General features: G+C 43.1%; 1 protein-coding gene across 7 annotated transcripts in view; it reads right to left on the reverse strand.

The window, feature by feature from the left end:
* The window catches only part of Tet2 (tet methylcytosine dioxygenase 2), an 84,166-nt gene that overhangs the window by 21,847 nt on the left and 48,776 nt on the right, over positions 1-13,543 (reverse strand). For all 7 annotated transcript variants that reach the window (XR_010063616.1, XR_010063615.1, XM_008761534.4 and 4 more), the window contains exon 3: positions 1,711-4,958. Coding sequence is in view for 5 of the 7 variants with exons in the window: in XM_008761534.4 (XP_008759756.1) it covers positions 1,711-4,912 (3,202 nt within the window). In the remaining 2 variants the exon portion in view is untranslated. The remainder of the gene's footprint in view (positions 1-1,710; positions 4,959-13,543) is intronic.

Raw genomic sequence — 13,543 nt, forward strand, 5'->3', positions numbered from 1 at the left:
ATTCTAGTCCACCTCACACCAATCAGAATGGTTAAGATCAGAACCTCAGGTGACTGCATATGTTGGCAAGAATGTGGAGAAAGAGGAACACTCCTCCATTGCTGGTGGGATTGCAAACTGATAGGCTCCTCAGAAAAATTGCAAATACATTTACCTGAAGACCCAGCTATACCACTCTTGGGAGTATAACCAAAAGATGCCCCACCATGCCACAAGGACATATGCTCCACTATGTTCATAGTGGCACCTTATTTGTGATAGCCAGAAGCTGGAAAACAAGCCATTCTTCCACATTGGAAGAATGGATACAGAGAATGTGGTATATTTACACAATGGAATGCTATTCATCTATTAAGAATAAGGACATCATGAGTTTTGCAGGCAAATGGATGGAACAAGAAAATATCATCCTGAATGAGGCATCTCAGACCCAAAAAGTCCAGATATGCACTCACTAATAAGTGGATATTAGCCAAAAAAGTATAAAGTACCTACCCAGGATACAATCCACAGAACTCAAGATGGTTAGGTTAACAAGACACAGGGCCCAAGTATGGGTGCTTCAATACCTCTTGGGAGATCGAAGAAAGTAGAGAGCTGTGGGAGAGGGAGGGAACTGGGTAGGAGACGGTATGGTGAAGGGCAGAAGAAAAGGGGAACATGATCAGGTATTAGGGGGAGGAGGGACCAGGAGTGAAGCCAAGGGTCAGCTGAATGAATAGAAACATACTCGGGAGGTGAGGGTTGGGAGGACCCTCTAATGTACCAGAGACTTGGGAGGTGAGAGACACTCAGGACTCAAGGGAAGGGACCTTAGATGAAATGCCCAACAGTGGAGAGAGGAAACTTGGAGAATCCACCTCAAAAGAAAGACAGGGCATCAAGTGGAGGGATGGCGTTACCATCCCACAGTCAAGAACTTTGACCCAGAATTTTTCCTGTCTAAAGGAACTGCAGGGACAAAAAATGAAGGATAGCCTTAAAGAAAGGAGGACCAGTGACGGCCCAAATTGGGATCCAGCTCAAGGGGTGGCACCAAGGCCTAACACTGCTATAGATGCTATTGTGTGCTTACAGACAGGAGCCTAACAGGGCTGCCCTGAGAGGCCCAACAAGCAGATGACTTGAGTCAGAAGCAGGTATTTATAACCAACCAATGGTCTGAAGTTGGGGAGTCCTGTAGTTTAATTAGGGAAAGGCTAGAAGTTGAGGAGGAGGGCGACCCCATGAGAAGACCAGCAGTCTCAACTAACCTGGACCCGAGATCTCTCAGACACTGAGCCACCAACCAGGCAGCATATGCCAGCTAATATATGGCCCCTGACACACATACAGCATAGGACTTCCTGATCTGGCCTCAGTGAGAGAAGATGCACCTAACCCTTGAAAGACTGGAGGTCCCAGGGAGTGGAGAGGCCTGGCAGGGTGTGTGGGTGTGTGGGGACATCCTTTTGGAGACAGGGAAGAAAGAATGGGATGAAGAACTGTTGAAGGATAATGACTGGACTGTAAAAAAAGATTAAAGATATATGTATGTGTGTGTGTGTGTGTGTGTGTGTGTGTGTGTGTGTGTGTGTGTGTGTGTGTATATATATATATATAGGCTCCTAGACTCCAGCTTAAGAAAGAAGACACATATATGAAGATAATTACCTAATTCTAATCCTGGCAAACACCGCGTGCTTCATTCGGTATGTTTTCAGCACTTACCTGCATTTTTGCACGCTTCGCAACTGATATCCTCTACAGGAGTGTCTGAATCCGAAGGCGATTCTGAAACGTCGGTGAGAACAGAGTCGGCTGTTCTTTTGGTTGGCGTCTTTTCTGAAAGAGACGCTTGTGGCTCTGCAGCTGGGGTGTGGTTCTCAGAGCCCGCAGAGCGGGCATTTGTAGCCGTTTCCACATCCCCCTGTCTCTGTGAGTTGAGGGTCAGGATCTTATAGTCGCAGAGCGCCTTGAGCTGGAACTGCTTCAGGTGTCGCTCCATCGTCTCGATGATGCTTTCCGTCCGCCCACCATCACAGCTCAGCAAGGGGCTCTCTTGCTTTATCCTTTTGGGCATATTTTCTTGTGGCCCCGACGTGGGGTGTTTACAGGAAGAGAGTTTGGATCCAGGCTCAATCTTGATTGGCCTGGGCATCTGATGATGGCCGGACTCAGACTGGGATTGCTGTATTTGCTGCTGTTCCTGCTTCTGCAAGAGAAGCCTCCTTAAGGCAGCATGCTTCTGGGTGTCCTTCTGAGGGGAGATCTGTGTGTGACTTCCTCCTTGCTTGGGCACAGGGAGTGCCTTTGCTTGAATATGCACCAAATACCTCGCTTGAGTTGCTTCAGCCGGAGGCACTGAGAACTCATCCCGGCTCCTGCCTTTAAGACCCTGTAGAGATGAAGCTTGGTGAGGCTTCTGCTCCTGTTCTTGAAAGCACCTGTGAGCGACGTCCTGACTTGGGGTCACATTATTCGGGAAACACTGCGTGTTCTGCTGGTTTGGGGTCCTATTTCCTATGAAGAGATCAAGATGTAGATTTTGTTCTCTGCTCTCGGAAGCCGGGTGTGTATAATTTGAACAGAGAGTTTGTACTTTGCTTGAGTTTGGTGTTTCGATCTTCGCATAAGGAAAACTTCTATTTACATTCTGTACTTGCTCCAACCCCCCCTGGGCACTGTGAGTTTGGAAATTACTCGGTTTTGAGTACTGATTTTCGCCACAAAAGCTTTCTTCCGCTTTAATCGTGCCAAAACACTGGCCCTGACTTTGCTCATGGTTGGTACCGTGGAGGTGAGAGAAAGTCTGAGGCATCTGCTCTTTATTCTTTCTCTGTAACTGATGCTGCTGCTGGCAGACTTGAGGGAAATTTGAGTTCTGGGATGCTTGTGTTTGTGCTGCCTGCTTATGAGGGGTATGTTGTAAAAAGCTGGAAAATAGTTCAGCCTCTGTGGCCTGTTGCTTGTCGGTGGAGGGATCTACTCTTTGATGGAAATGATACTGAGGCCCGTGAGCCTCAGGGGGCAGATCTGTCCTGGAGATGCACTCCTGGTAGGAAGTTTTCTGGAACTGTAGATGTTGGTCCCCCATACCCGGAGAGGGTCCTTGATTCATTTCCACTTGGTACATTTGGGACTTATGCTCTGGCTGAGCCGTTTTCTGGATGTAAGGTGGCCTTTGGAATTCTCCTGTCATGTTTACACTTCCAGTGGACTGTATGGAGCCTATCTGATTGGTAGGGCTGGTCTGATAGCGAAGGCCAGAGTGCAAGGACGTAGCCTTGCATTCTGTCTGATGGAGCGCTTTGTGAAAATGTGATGCCTTCAGTTCTATCCAGCCAGGCGCTGCCAGGACAGAACCTTGCGTTTGCCCCTTGTTTGCATCCTTCAGAATCTCGTGCTCCCCGTGTCCCATCAGATATTGGCTATTTTCTTGTAAATCTCCACCGTGGCCATGATTTGGCAGGTAATACATGCGATAATCTGACACTTTCCTTGTTTTTTCAGAGCACGGTGGGACGCAGTCATTCTGATGCTGTTCTGGAAGCATCAAGGGGGGGTTGGGTGTATGTACAGATGTGTTCAGACTCTGGCTAGATGTTGTCTTCTTAGGTTGGTGTTCTGTTTTCCCTTCCCTTGAAAGAGTTAGGTCACTTTGGTTGGGGTAGCGGTGGTGTTCTTCCAAAGCTACGTCATTCAGAGTGCCTTTTCCTTCTGAAGGAAGCTGAAGAACGGGACGGGGAGCAAGAGGAGATGGTGATGGTGGCGTCATGGTAGTGGCAGAAATGGAATCTTCAGGGAACACTGAGCTTTGCCGGAAGTAAGCACCATTGGTTTCCTTTTGCTTTATGCACTGTTCGGAGCTGCCAAGAGAAGTTTGCAAATCACTGTCGGAACCAGCATAGTATTCTTCAGCAAACGGCTTCGTGTTCCCTTGGATGTTTATGTTTTCTGCACAAGATGATGGGCCTATTCCCAAAACTGACTTTTGTTGGTGTTCTGCTTTCTGAAAAGCACAGGTACCTAGTACTCCAGCTGGTTTACTGGCACTATCCAAATCACAGGCCTTAGTCACCATTGCAGCTGGCTCTGGAGGCAGCTGGGCGCTTGAGGTCTGCGAGAAATTGATCTGTGCTGAGGTAAGCGATGGTTGAGTGATCTCACGAGGCAGCTCGATAGCAGCCTGACCGCTAAGGGCGTTTACGTGAGGTGTGGTATTATTCTGCACGGCCATGGAAACACAATCTGGATAACACTGTGTTTTTTCCAGGAATTCACCATGTGTGTCTTCCACAGAAGGGGCAGAAACTGTAGCACCATTAGGCATTAGCACAGCCTTGTTTTTAAGTAATAGAGCGTTCCTGTCATTTCCCCCTTCCTGCTCCTCGGGAATTTCTGTGTTTTCAACTCCATTGTAGTTCCGTGTTGGGAAAGCATCTATGTCTGTGCTTTCCTGGGCTGTAGAGGTCCCGGGCTCTCTGTCATCACTCAGACCGGAGACATTTGGGTGGCTGCTGCTTTTACCTGGGTTTCCTTCTTGACTTTCCCCGAAGTTATTACTTTCTCCCTTAGCTTTTTGGTCTAGTGTCAGTTTTGTGTTCAGATGGAGCCCAGAGAGAGATGGTTCACTGACTGTGCGTTTTATCCCTCCGTTTTGTAAGCACCCGGAATACCCTCTGCCTTCATGTATGAAGTCTGGACTCTCATGACTGCTCTGGCTGCCTTTCATGTGGGGTATTCCATAATAGCTTTGGAAAGACTGCCACTTGGTGTCCCCATTTACTTCTGGGTGAGGTCTCTCTGCTAATGGGCTTCCGTTCTGGAGTTTGACAGCCAGAGGTTCTGTATGGCTGACGGGAGAAGGTGATGCTATCAGGAATGGACTCTGCCTGGTGCCCTCAGCATGGGTGGTTCTGTCCTGTTCCATCAGGCTTGCTTCGGGGCCATCCACAAGGCTGCCCTTTGAATGAATCCTAAAGACACAGAAACAAAAATTCAACAGCATTACAATAGCACCAATACCTAGAAATAGTAATCAGACGCTCATTTCCTCTTTCAGCCAACAGCCCCTCATCTTCTCAGCATGGAGGGAAGGACAGAGGGATCAAGGGGATGAATCTCAGCTGTTTGGAGAGCTTTATACCTCACCAGTAACTAGTATCAAGGGAGAACCATTTTCTTTAGCCTTCGCTGAGCTCGCTGAGCTGTCATGCTGCTTCCTGTGTGTTCCTGGAATCATGTCCACTGACACTGCACCAGCTTTCCTATCTTATAACCCCCATAACAGTTTCTGAGACTGGATCCCCCAAGTTCTCTGAGGCTACCTCCAATTTGTTAACAGAAGATCAGAGAGAATGTTCTAGAGTTTGATTCTGGGTATCTTTTCTTCTCTACCATACTTGATTGGTTCTAGCAGGCCTGTAGCAATCAATGCTTTTCAAATTCCTTTCAGTTCGGTGCTCTCAGCGTGTACTGTGTGGTGATGGGTGAAAGGTGTATCTTAAAGAAGCCAAAGACCCCTCAGCTAGGGAAGTCAGTCAGTGTGAAGGGATTTCTGCAGCGTGCAGGGAACTCTCCCCAAGTTCAACCTTCAGTTTGAAAGAAATACACACCCTCCAACCATCCTCAACCATGCCACTTTAGGTGATTTTTCCACAAGGGATGCATGTAGGTGAGAGGACTCAACTGGTAAGGGCACTGGTCACCAATGCTGATGATTTGAGTTTGATCCCCAGGACATACGTGAAAGGGGTGAACTCCTACAGTGGTACCTGAGCCTTACATACCTGTCATGGCACCCATGTATGTCTGTCTGTCTGTATGTATGTATGCATGCATATATGTATGAGAGAGTGCGCAATGTTATCCATGTTGAGTGGCTAATCCAGTTCATTTGCGAAATATATACTAACTTACACACATACATACCTAAAAAATAAAAAATGTTTAAATCATAATATTCCATCTAGTTATTCTTTGTCCCACTATTTATTTCTTTTAAGGTATTTATAGTAGTGGGGAGCACTACTTTCTGTCTGGACTAAAACAGTGTTAGATTAGTGCTTACTGTTTAGACAAGGCAAATGAAACAGAGAAGTAATATAGAAATGCTGAAAAAAAAACCACTAAAGTTATAATTGGCTTTACCAGGACACGGTTTTACAGGGGGAGGATCTGAGTTATGGACAGCTTTGTCTATATAGTGAGTTAGGGGCCAACTAGAGCTATACGATAAGATGCTGTCTCAATAGTAACACTGTGTACACTGGTCAGTGAAGAGAACCATCTGGAATGCTGTCATCTAGGTGATTCTAAAGATTTAGCACAGTAGCCAAAAAACCCAAAAGCAAGTATAGCTTCAAGGAATCAGAAGTTTTATGACAATTATATTGCAGTTATAACAGGATAAACTCAAAAGTTCTATGAGCAGTAAAATTCTGTAGGCAAGAGGAGTGAAAGAATGGGGGTAAAATACAGGACACAGGTGATGTTCTGAAAATGGGGACAGTGGCCTGTGGCATCCACAGATGTCTCGCTAGCACTCGCCTGGATGCTCTGTCTACTAACATATAAAGATGTCTTACTCATTTCACTGGCTACCTGTCGGACTCGGTGGCTGTCCCAACAATTGACATGCCTTAGTGATGAACTTCACATGGTTTCTGAACTTCTGCTGAAAAGGATGCCTGCACTTGTTTAACAAATATGTAACAAACTGGAGGAAAGCCAGCTGAAGGGCACCAATAAGGAGAGAATTGCTCAATGCCTTTATACCTTTAATTATGTGCATTAATAAAAATTTAAAACTGATTCTTACTAGACAAAAGTGATGTCTTTTTCTATATGGTTTACGTCTTCCAAATAGGAGACTGAAATCATACCCAAAACATTAGACCTGAATATATGGTCACAAACTATTACTGCACCCTTGAAATCTGGCTAGTCTAACTTAAAATATGCCACAAGAGTGAAAAGCAACTCAATTCTGAAGAAAATCCACTGTGGGTTGGAGATGTAGCTCAGTGCAGGGCCTGCCTGGCCTATACAGAGCCCTGGCTTTAGTTCCCAGTACTGCATTAATTAGGCAGAATGCACATGCACATAACCCTAATCCTCCAAAGAAAGATGGGGGCAGAACACTCAGGAGCCCAAGGTTTCACTTTTTGAAATGTAAACATCCATGTCTGCAGCACATTTTGATGGGTAGCTGTGGGTGTGACTAGTAAGGAAATTGGGAGAAAGGGGAGGGAGGGAAGGAAGTGAAGGGAAATTTAAAAAGTTGCATTCTTCTGGCAACTGCATCCAATTCACAAGTGCCGTTATTCATAGCTGTACACATGTATGCATTTCTGATGTCGTATACAGAGCTGTACTAATTTTTAAGTGTCAAAATAAGAATATTGATGAGCAACCTGGCATGGTAGTACACGCTTAATTAATCCCAGAGGCAGGCAGATCTGGTCTACAAAGGTCAGCCAGGGCTGTTACAAAGAGAAACCCTGCCTACAAACAAACAAACAAATGAATGAACAAACCTTTCAGCATTATAGTAGCTCTTAAGAAATAGGTAACATAAGGATAATTTTCTAGATAGATACCAGGTACCAAAGTTAAAAAATCAGGATCAGATAAGCCATCTAAAGAATCCCATAACTCCTAAAGAAATATAAGCAAATTTTTCCAAACCAAAAAAAAAGCCCAGGACCAGATGGGTTTAGTTTAGAATTCTACCAGACATTCATAGAAGACTTCATACCAACCAGTACTGTCCAAACTATTGCACAAAATAGAAACAGATGGAGCACTACCAAATTTCTATGAAGCCACAATTACTCTTATACCTAAACCAAATGAAGAACCAACAAAAAGAGAACTTCAGAACAATTTCCCTTATGAATATTGACGCAAAATTACTCAATAAAATTCTCACAAATCGAATCTAAGAACACAGCAAAACAATCATTCATCGTGATAAAGTAGCTTTATCCCAGGGATGCAGGGATGGTTCAATATACAAAATCCATCAACTTAATCCACTATGTAAACAAACTCAAAGGAAAAAAAAACATGATCATTTCATTAGATGCTGAGAAAGCATTTGACAAAATTCAACACCCCTTCATGTTAGAAGTCCTGGAAGGATCAGGAATTCAAAGCCCATACCTAAACATAGTAGTAAAAGCAATATAGAGCAAACCAGTAGCTAACATCAAACTAAATGGAGAGAAACTTGAAGCAAATCCCACTAAAGTCATGGACTAGACAGACAAGGCTGCCCGTTCTCTTCCTATTTATTCAATATAGTACTCGAAGTCCCAATCAGAGCAATCAGACAACAAAAGGAGGTCAAAAAAAGAATACAAATGAGAAAAGAAGTCAAAATATCACTATTTTCAGATGATATGATAGTATACTTAAGTGACCCCAAAAGTGTCACAAGAGTACTAAACCTGATAAACTTCAGCAAAGTGGGTGGGTTAAGCTTCACTCAAATTAGTAGCCTTCCTCTACTCAAAGGATAAACAGGCTGAGAAAGAAATTAGGGAAATGACACCCTTCACAATAGTCACAAATAACACAAAATACCTCAGTGTGACTCTAACCTAGCAAGTGAAAGGTATGTATGACAAGAACTTCAAGACTCTGAAGAAAGAAATTGAAGATCTCAGAAGATGGAAAGACCTCCCATGCCTACAGATTGGTAGGATTAATATAGTAAAAATGGCCATTTTGCCAAAAGCAATCTACAGATTCAATGCAATCCCCATCAAAATTCCAACTTCAGAGAGTTAGAAAGAGCAATTTGCAAATTCATTTGGAATGACAGAAAGCCCAGGATTGTGAAAACTATACTCAACAATAAAAGAACTTGGGGGGGGGGGGGAAATCACCATCCTTGACCTCAAGCTGAATTACAGAGCAATAGTGATAAAAACTATATGGTATTGGTACAGAGATGGGCAGGTAGGTCAATGGAATTGTATTGAAGACCCAGAAATAAACTCACACACGAATGGTCATTGATCTTTGACAAAGGAGCTAAAACCATCCAATGGAAAAAAGGTAACATTTTCAACAAATGGTGCTGGTTCAACTGGAGGTCAGCATGTAGAAGAAAGCAAATCAATCCATTCCTATCACCCTGTACAAAGCTTAAGTCCAAGTGGATAAAGGCCCTCCACATCAAACCAGATACACTCAAACTAACAGAAGAAAAAAAGTGGGGAAAATTTCCTGAACTAGAATACCAATGGCTTATGCTCTAAGATCAAGAATTGACAAATGGGATCTCATAAAATTGCAAAGCTTCTGTAAAGCAAAGGACACTGTTATTAGGACAAAATGGCAACCAATAGATTGGGAAAAGATCTTTACCAATCCTACACCCAATCAATAGTGGGCTAATATCCAATGTATACAAAGAACTCAAGTTAGATTCCCGAGAGCCAAATAACCCTATTAAAAATGGGGTACAGAGCTAAAAAAGAATTCTCAGCTGAGGAATATCGAATGGCTGAGAAGTACCTAAAGAAATGTTCAACATCCTTAGTTATCAGGGAAATGCATATCACAACAACTCTGAGATTCTACCTCAGGCCAATCAGAAGGGCTAAGATCAAAAACTCAGGTGAGGACAGATGCTGGAGAGGATGTGGAAAAAGAGGAACACACATGCTATGCACTCACTGATAAGTGGATATTAGCCTAAAAGCTCAAATTACCCAAGATACAATCCACAGACCACATGAAGCTCAAGAAGAAGACAAAGTGTATGTAGATGCTTCAGTCCTCCTTAAAAGGGGTACAAAAAATATTCATAGCAGAGGATATGGAGACAAAGTTTGGAGCAGAGACTGAAGGAATTGCCATTCAGAGCGTGCCCCACCTGGGGATCCAGCATATATTATATACATACATATATATACCAAAACTAGACAATATTGATGAAGTCAAGAAGTGCATTCTGATAGGAGTCTGATATAGCTGTCTCCTGGAAAGCTCAGTCAGAGCGTGACAAATACAGAGGTGAATGCTAGCAGCAAATCATTGAACTGAGAATGGGGTTCCCATTGGAGTAATTAGAGAAAGTATTGAAGGAGCTGAAGGGAATTTCAACACCATAAGAATAATACCAACCAACCAGATCTCCCAGGGACTGAACCACTACCCAAAGACTATACATGCACTGACCCATGGCTCCAGCTGCATATGTAGCAGATGACAGCCTTGATGGGCACCAATGGAAGGAGAAGCCCTTGGTCCTGACAAGGCTGAACAACAACATCCCCCTCCCCCATGGTAGGGAAATGTCAGGGTGGGGAGGTGGGGAGGTGGGAAGGGGGAGTGGTTGGACCCTTATTGAAGGACGGGATGGGGGTGGGATAGGAGGCTTATGGATGGGAAAGGGAATAACATTTGTAATGTAAATAAAAAATGTTCAACAAAAAACATAGGTAACATTTCTGGCTCTCCAATTCTACTCTACTTATTTACTTGCCTTTCTCTGTAAGAATACCATACAGTTTTTATCACTATAGCTCTGTAATATAGTTGGAGGTTAGGGATGGTGATTTCCCCCAGAAGTTCATTTATTGTTGAGAACAGTTTTGGATGATATCTTGGGTTTCTTGTTATTCCAAATGAGTTTTCAAATTGCTCATTCTAAGTCTATGAAGAACTAAATTGGGATTTTGATGGGGATTGTATTGAATCTGTAGATTGTTTTTGGCAACATGGCCATCTTTACTATATTAATTCTATATGATCATGGGAGATTTTTCCATCTTCTGGGATCTTCAATTTCTTCAGAGACTTGAAGTTTTCTTGTCATACAGATCTTTTACTTGCTTGGTTAGAGTCACACCAAGGTATTTTATATTATTTGTGACTATTATGAAGTATGTGGAGAAAGAGGAACACTCCTGCATTGTTGGTGGGATTGCAAGCTGGAAATCAGTCTGGAGATTCCTTAGAAAATTGGACATAGTACTTCCTGAAGACCCAGCTCTACCACTCCTGGGCATATACCCAAAAGATGCTCCAACCTCTAACAAGGACACATGCTCCACTATGTTCATAGAAACTTATTTATTATAGCCAGAAGCTAGAAACAACCCAGATGTCCTACAACAGAGGAATGAAAACAGAAAATGTGGTTCATCTATATACAATGACTTCATGAAATTCTTAGGCAAATGGATGGAACTAGAAAAAAAATCATCCTGAGTGAGGTAACCCAGTCTCTCTCTCTCTCTCTCTCTCTCTCTCACACACACACACACACACACACACACACACACACACACACACGAAAAACAAAAAACAAACAAAAAAAACCCACATGGTATGCATTCACTGAAGAGACTGCCCTACCTGGGGATCCAGGCCATATACAAACAGACACCAAACCCAGACACTATTGTGGATGCCAAGAAGCGCATGCTGACAGGAGTCTGATATAGTTGTCTCCTGAGAGGTTCTGCCAGAGTCTAACAAATAGAGGCGGATGTTTGCAGCCAACTATTGAACTGAGAATGGGGTCTCCAATGGAGGAGTTAGAGAAAGGACTGAAGGAGCCGAAGGATTTTGCAACCCCATAAGAAGAACAATATCAACCAACCAGACACCCCCACCCCCACCCCAGAGCTCCCAGGGACTAAACCACCATCCCAAGAGTACACAGGGATGGACCTATGGCTCCAGTTGCATATGTAGCAGAGGATGGCCTTGGTGGGCATCAGTGGGAAGAAAGGCCCTGGATCCTGTGAAAGCTCCATGCCCCAGTGTAGGGGAATGCCAGGGTGGGAAGATGGGAGGGAGTGGTTGAGTGGGTGGGGGAGCACCCTCACAGAAACAGGGGAAGATAGCAGGTTTCTGGAGGGGAAACCAGGAAAGGGGATAACATTTGAAATGTAAATAAGAGAATATCCAATAAGAAAGAGAAAAAGGTAACAAAATCAAATTATATTCGTGTGGAAATGAAAAGGAATTTATTTCCTGAGTAAAGCAGTGGAAGAGGAAAGTTAATAGGTACCCTTTTAAAGGAAGTCCATGGAACTTGGACACTGTCCTTGAGAGCTACCCGTTAGGTCTTGAAAACAACCTATCATTTCAGAGAATGAGAAAGGAAATATTGCCTTTGGTGTTACTATGCCCTAAGCCATACCTTTTGCATGAATTAACGTTATAATCCTGTACCTATTTGAACAGTACTGTTTTTGTAGGCTTTGGCCTTATTTTCTAGTAGAGAGAATGAAGACGATGTCATGCTATAGTCATCAGGCTCATGGAGGTTTGCTGGTTTTTTTAAGCTGAAAAAGTAAAGTCGTGGTTGTTTAAGACAGGATCTTTTGGGTTGTATTTGAGATATTTACCTAACAGTTAAGATGTTGTTTTTTTTCAAATTTAAATGATTGTAAAACAGGGATCCATTTTCAAATAACTGTAAACTTTTGCTAGAGTTATTTTTGCATGGTTTTCCTCAGTCCACTTCCTATTACTAATAGCAGAGGGCTGGGCAGGTCATAGAGGCTTGTTTTGGCTCTTTATTCTCTAGTGGAACAGACTTCCTTCTGTTTATGTCTGGAGCTGGTGCAGGCCATAATGGCAGAGACAGAGGTGTGTGTGTGCTGCTCTTTTTTATGAAGTCCCCATCCCTAAACACCTGAGTTGGACCTCAAAACCCATGCAAGTTGTCATGTGACCCACACACTCACTCACCAGGATCCCACCCCATGATCCCAATTTTAATCACTTCTGGATACCAAATTCCTATCAGTTCTTTGCTGAGGATTAAAATTTAAACCACATTTTACAGGGGGGGGACCACATTTCCTTTCCCGGTTGAACATAAACCATGCTTTATTTATTATCTGCCCTTAGAAGTGAATGACCAGAAATACTTAATTTATGAAATTAGACGCTTCTAAAGTAATGCAATTATGGGAGATTTATAGATGGTACCTGCATTTATACCTATGTTTGTTTGCTACATGAAGAAAGGTGCCATCTCAACTCAGAATGAATGTAACCATTAGAACCATTATTTTTTTTTTTGAGGCAGGGATTCTTAGGAGCCAATATTGGCAGTTACACCTAGCTTGAATATTTACACACACATGCGCACACACGCGCGCACACAGAAGTATAGGCCAAAGATCCCTTGGGAAACCTGAAAATTCTGACCTGTTAAACTTCCCTTGGATGCTTTAGATCTCACATAGTAACAGCTATGCCTGAGAAACAAATAACTGATTTTAAATGTATTACACTTAAGGCTCATAGGGCTAACTACAAGCTATTGAAGTCCATCCTAAACTTGTTAGGGACTAAATACCTAGGCTTAATGAAAAATTATCAGATTAATCAGTTAGTTTAGAAATCAAATGCAAGCTCCCTGAGCCCCGCGTACATTTTGGTAGTCATTCTGGCTGTCACAATTGTGCTGATAAAGAGCTCAGAATCACAGATTGACATAAAATATCCTTTAAAGACTTTAAAATGGCATTCAAATAAGATAGCATGTGACCATAACAGTCACAGTTTTCTCTCACTGTAC

This window comes from Rattus norvegicus, chromosome 2 (genome assembly GCF_036323735.1).
Source record: "Rattus norvegicus strain BN/NHsdMcwi chromosome 2, GRCr8, whole genome shotgun sequence".
Taxonomy (NCBI): domain Eukaryota; kingdom Metazoa; phylum Chordata; class Mammalia; order Rodentia; family Muridae; genus Rattus; species Rattus norvegicus.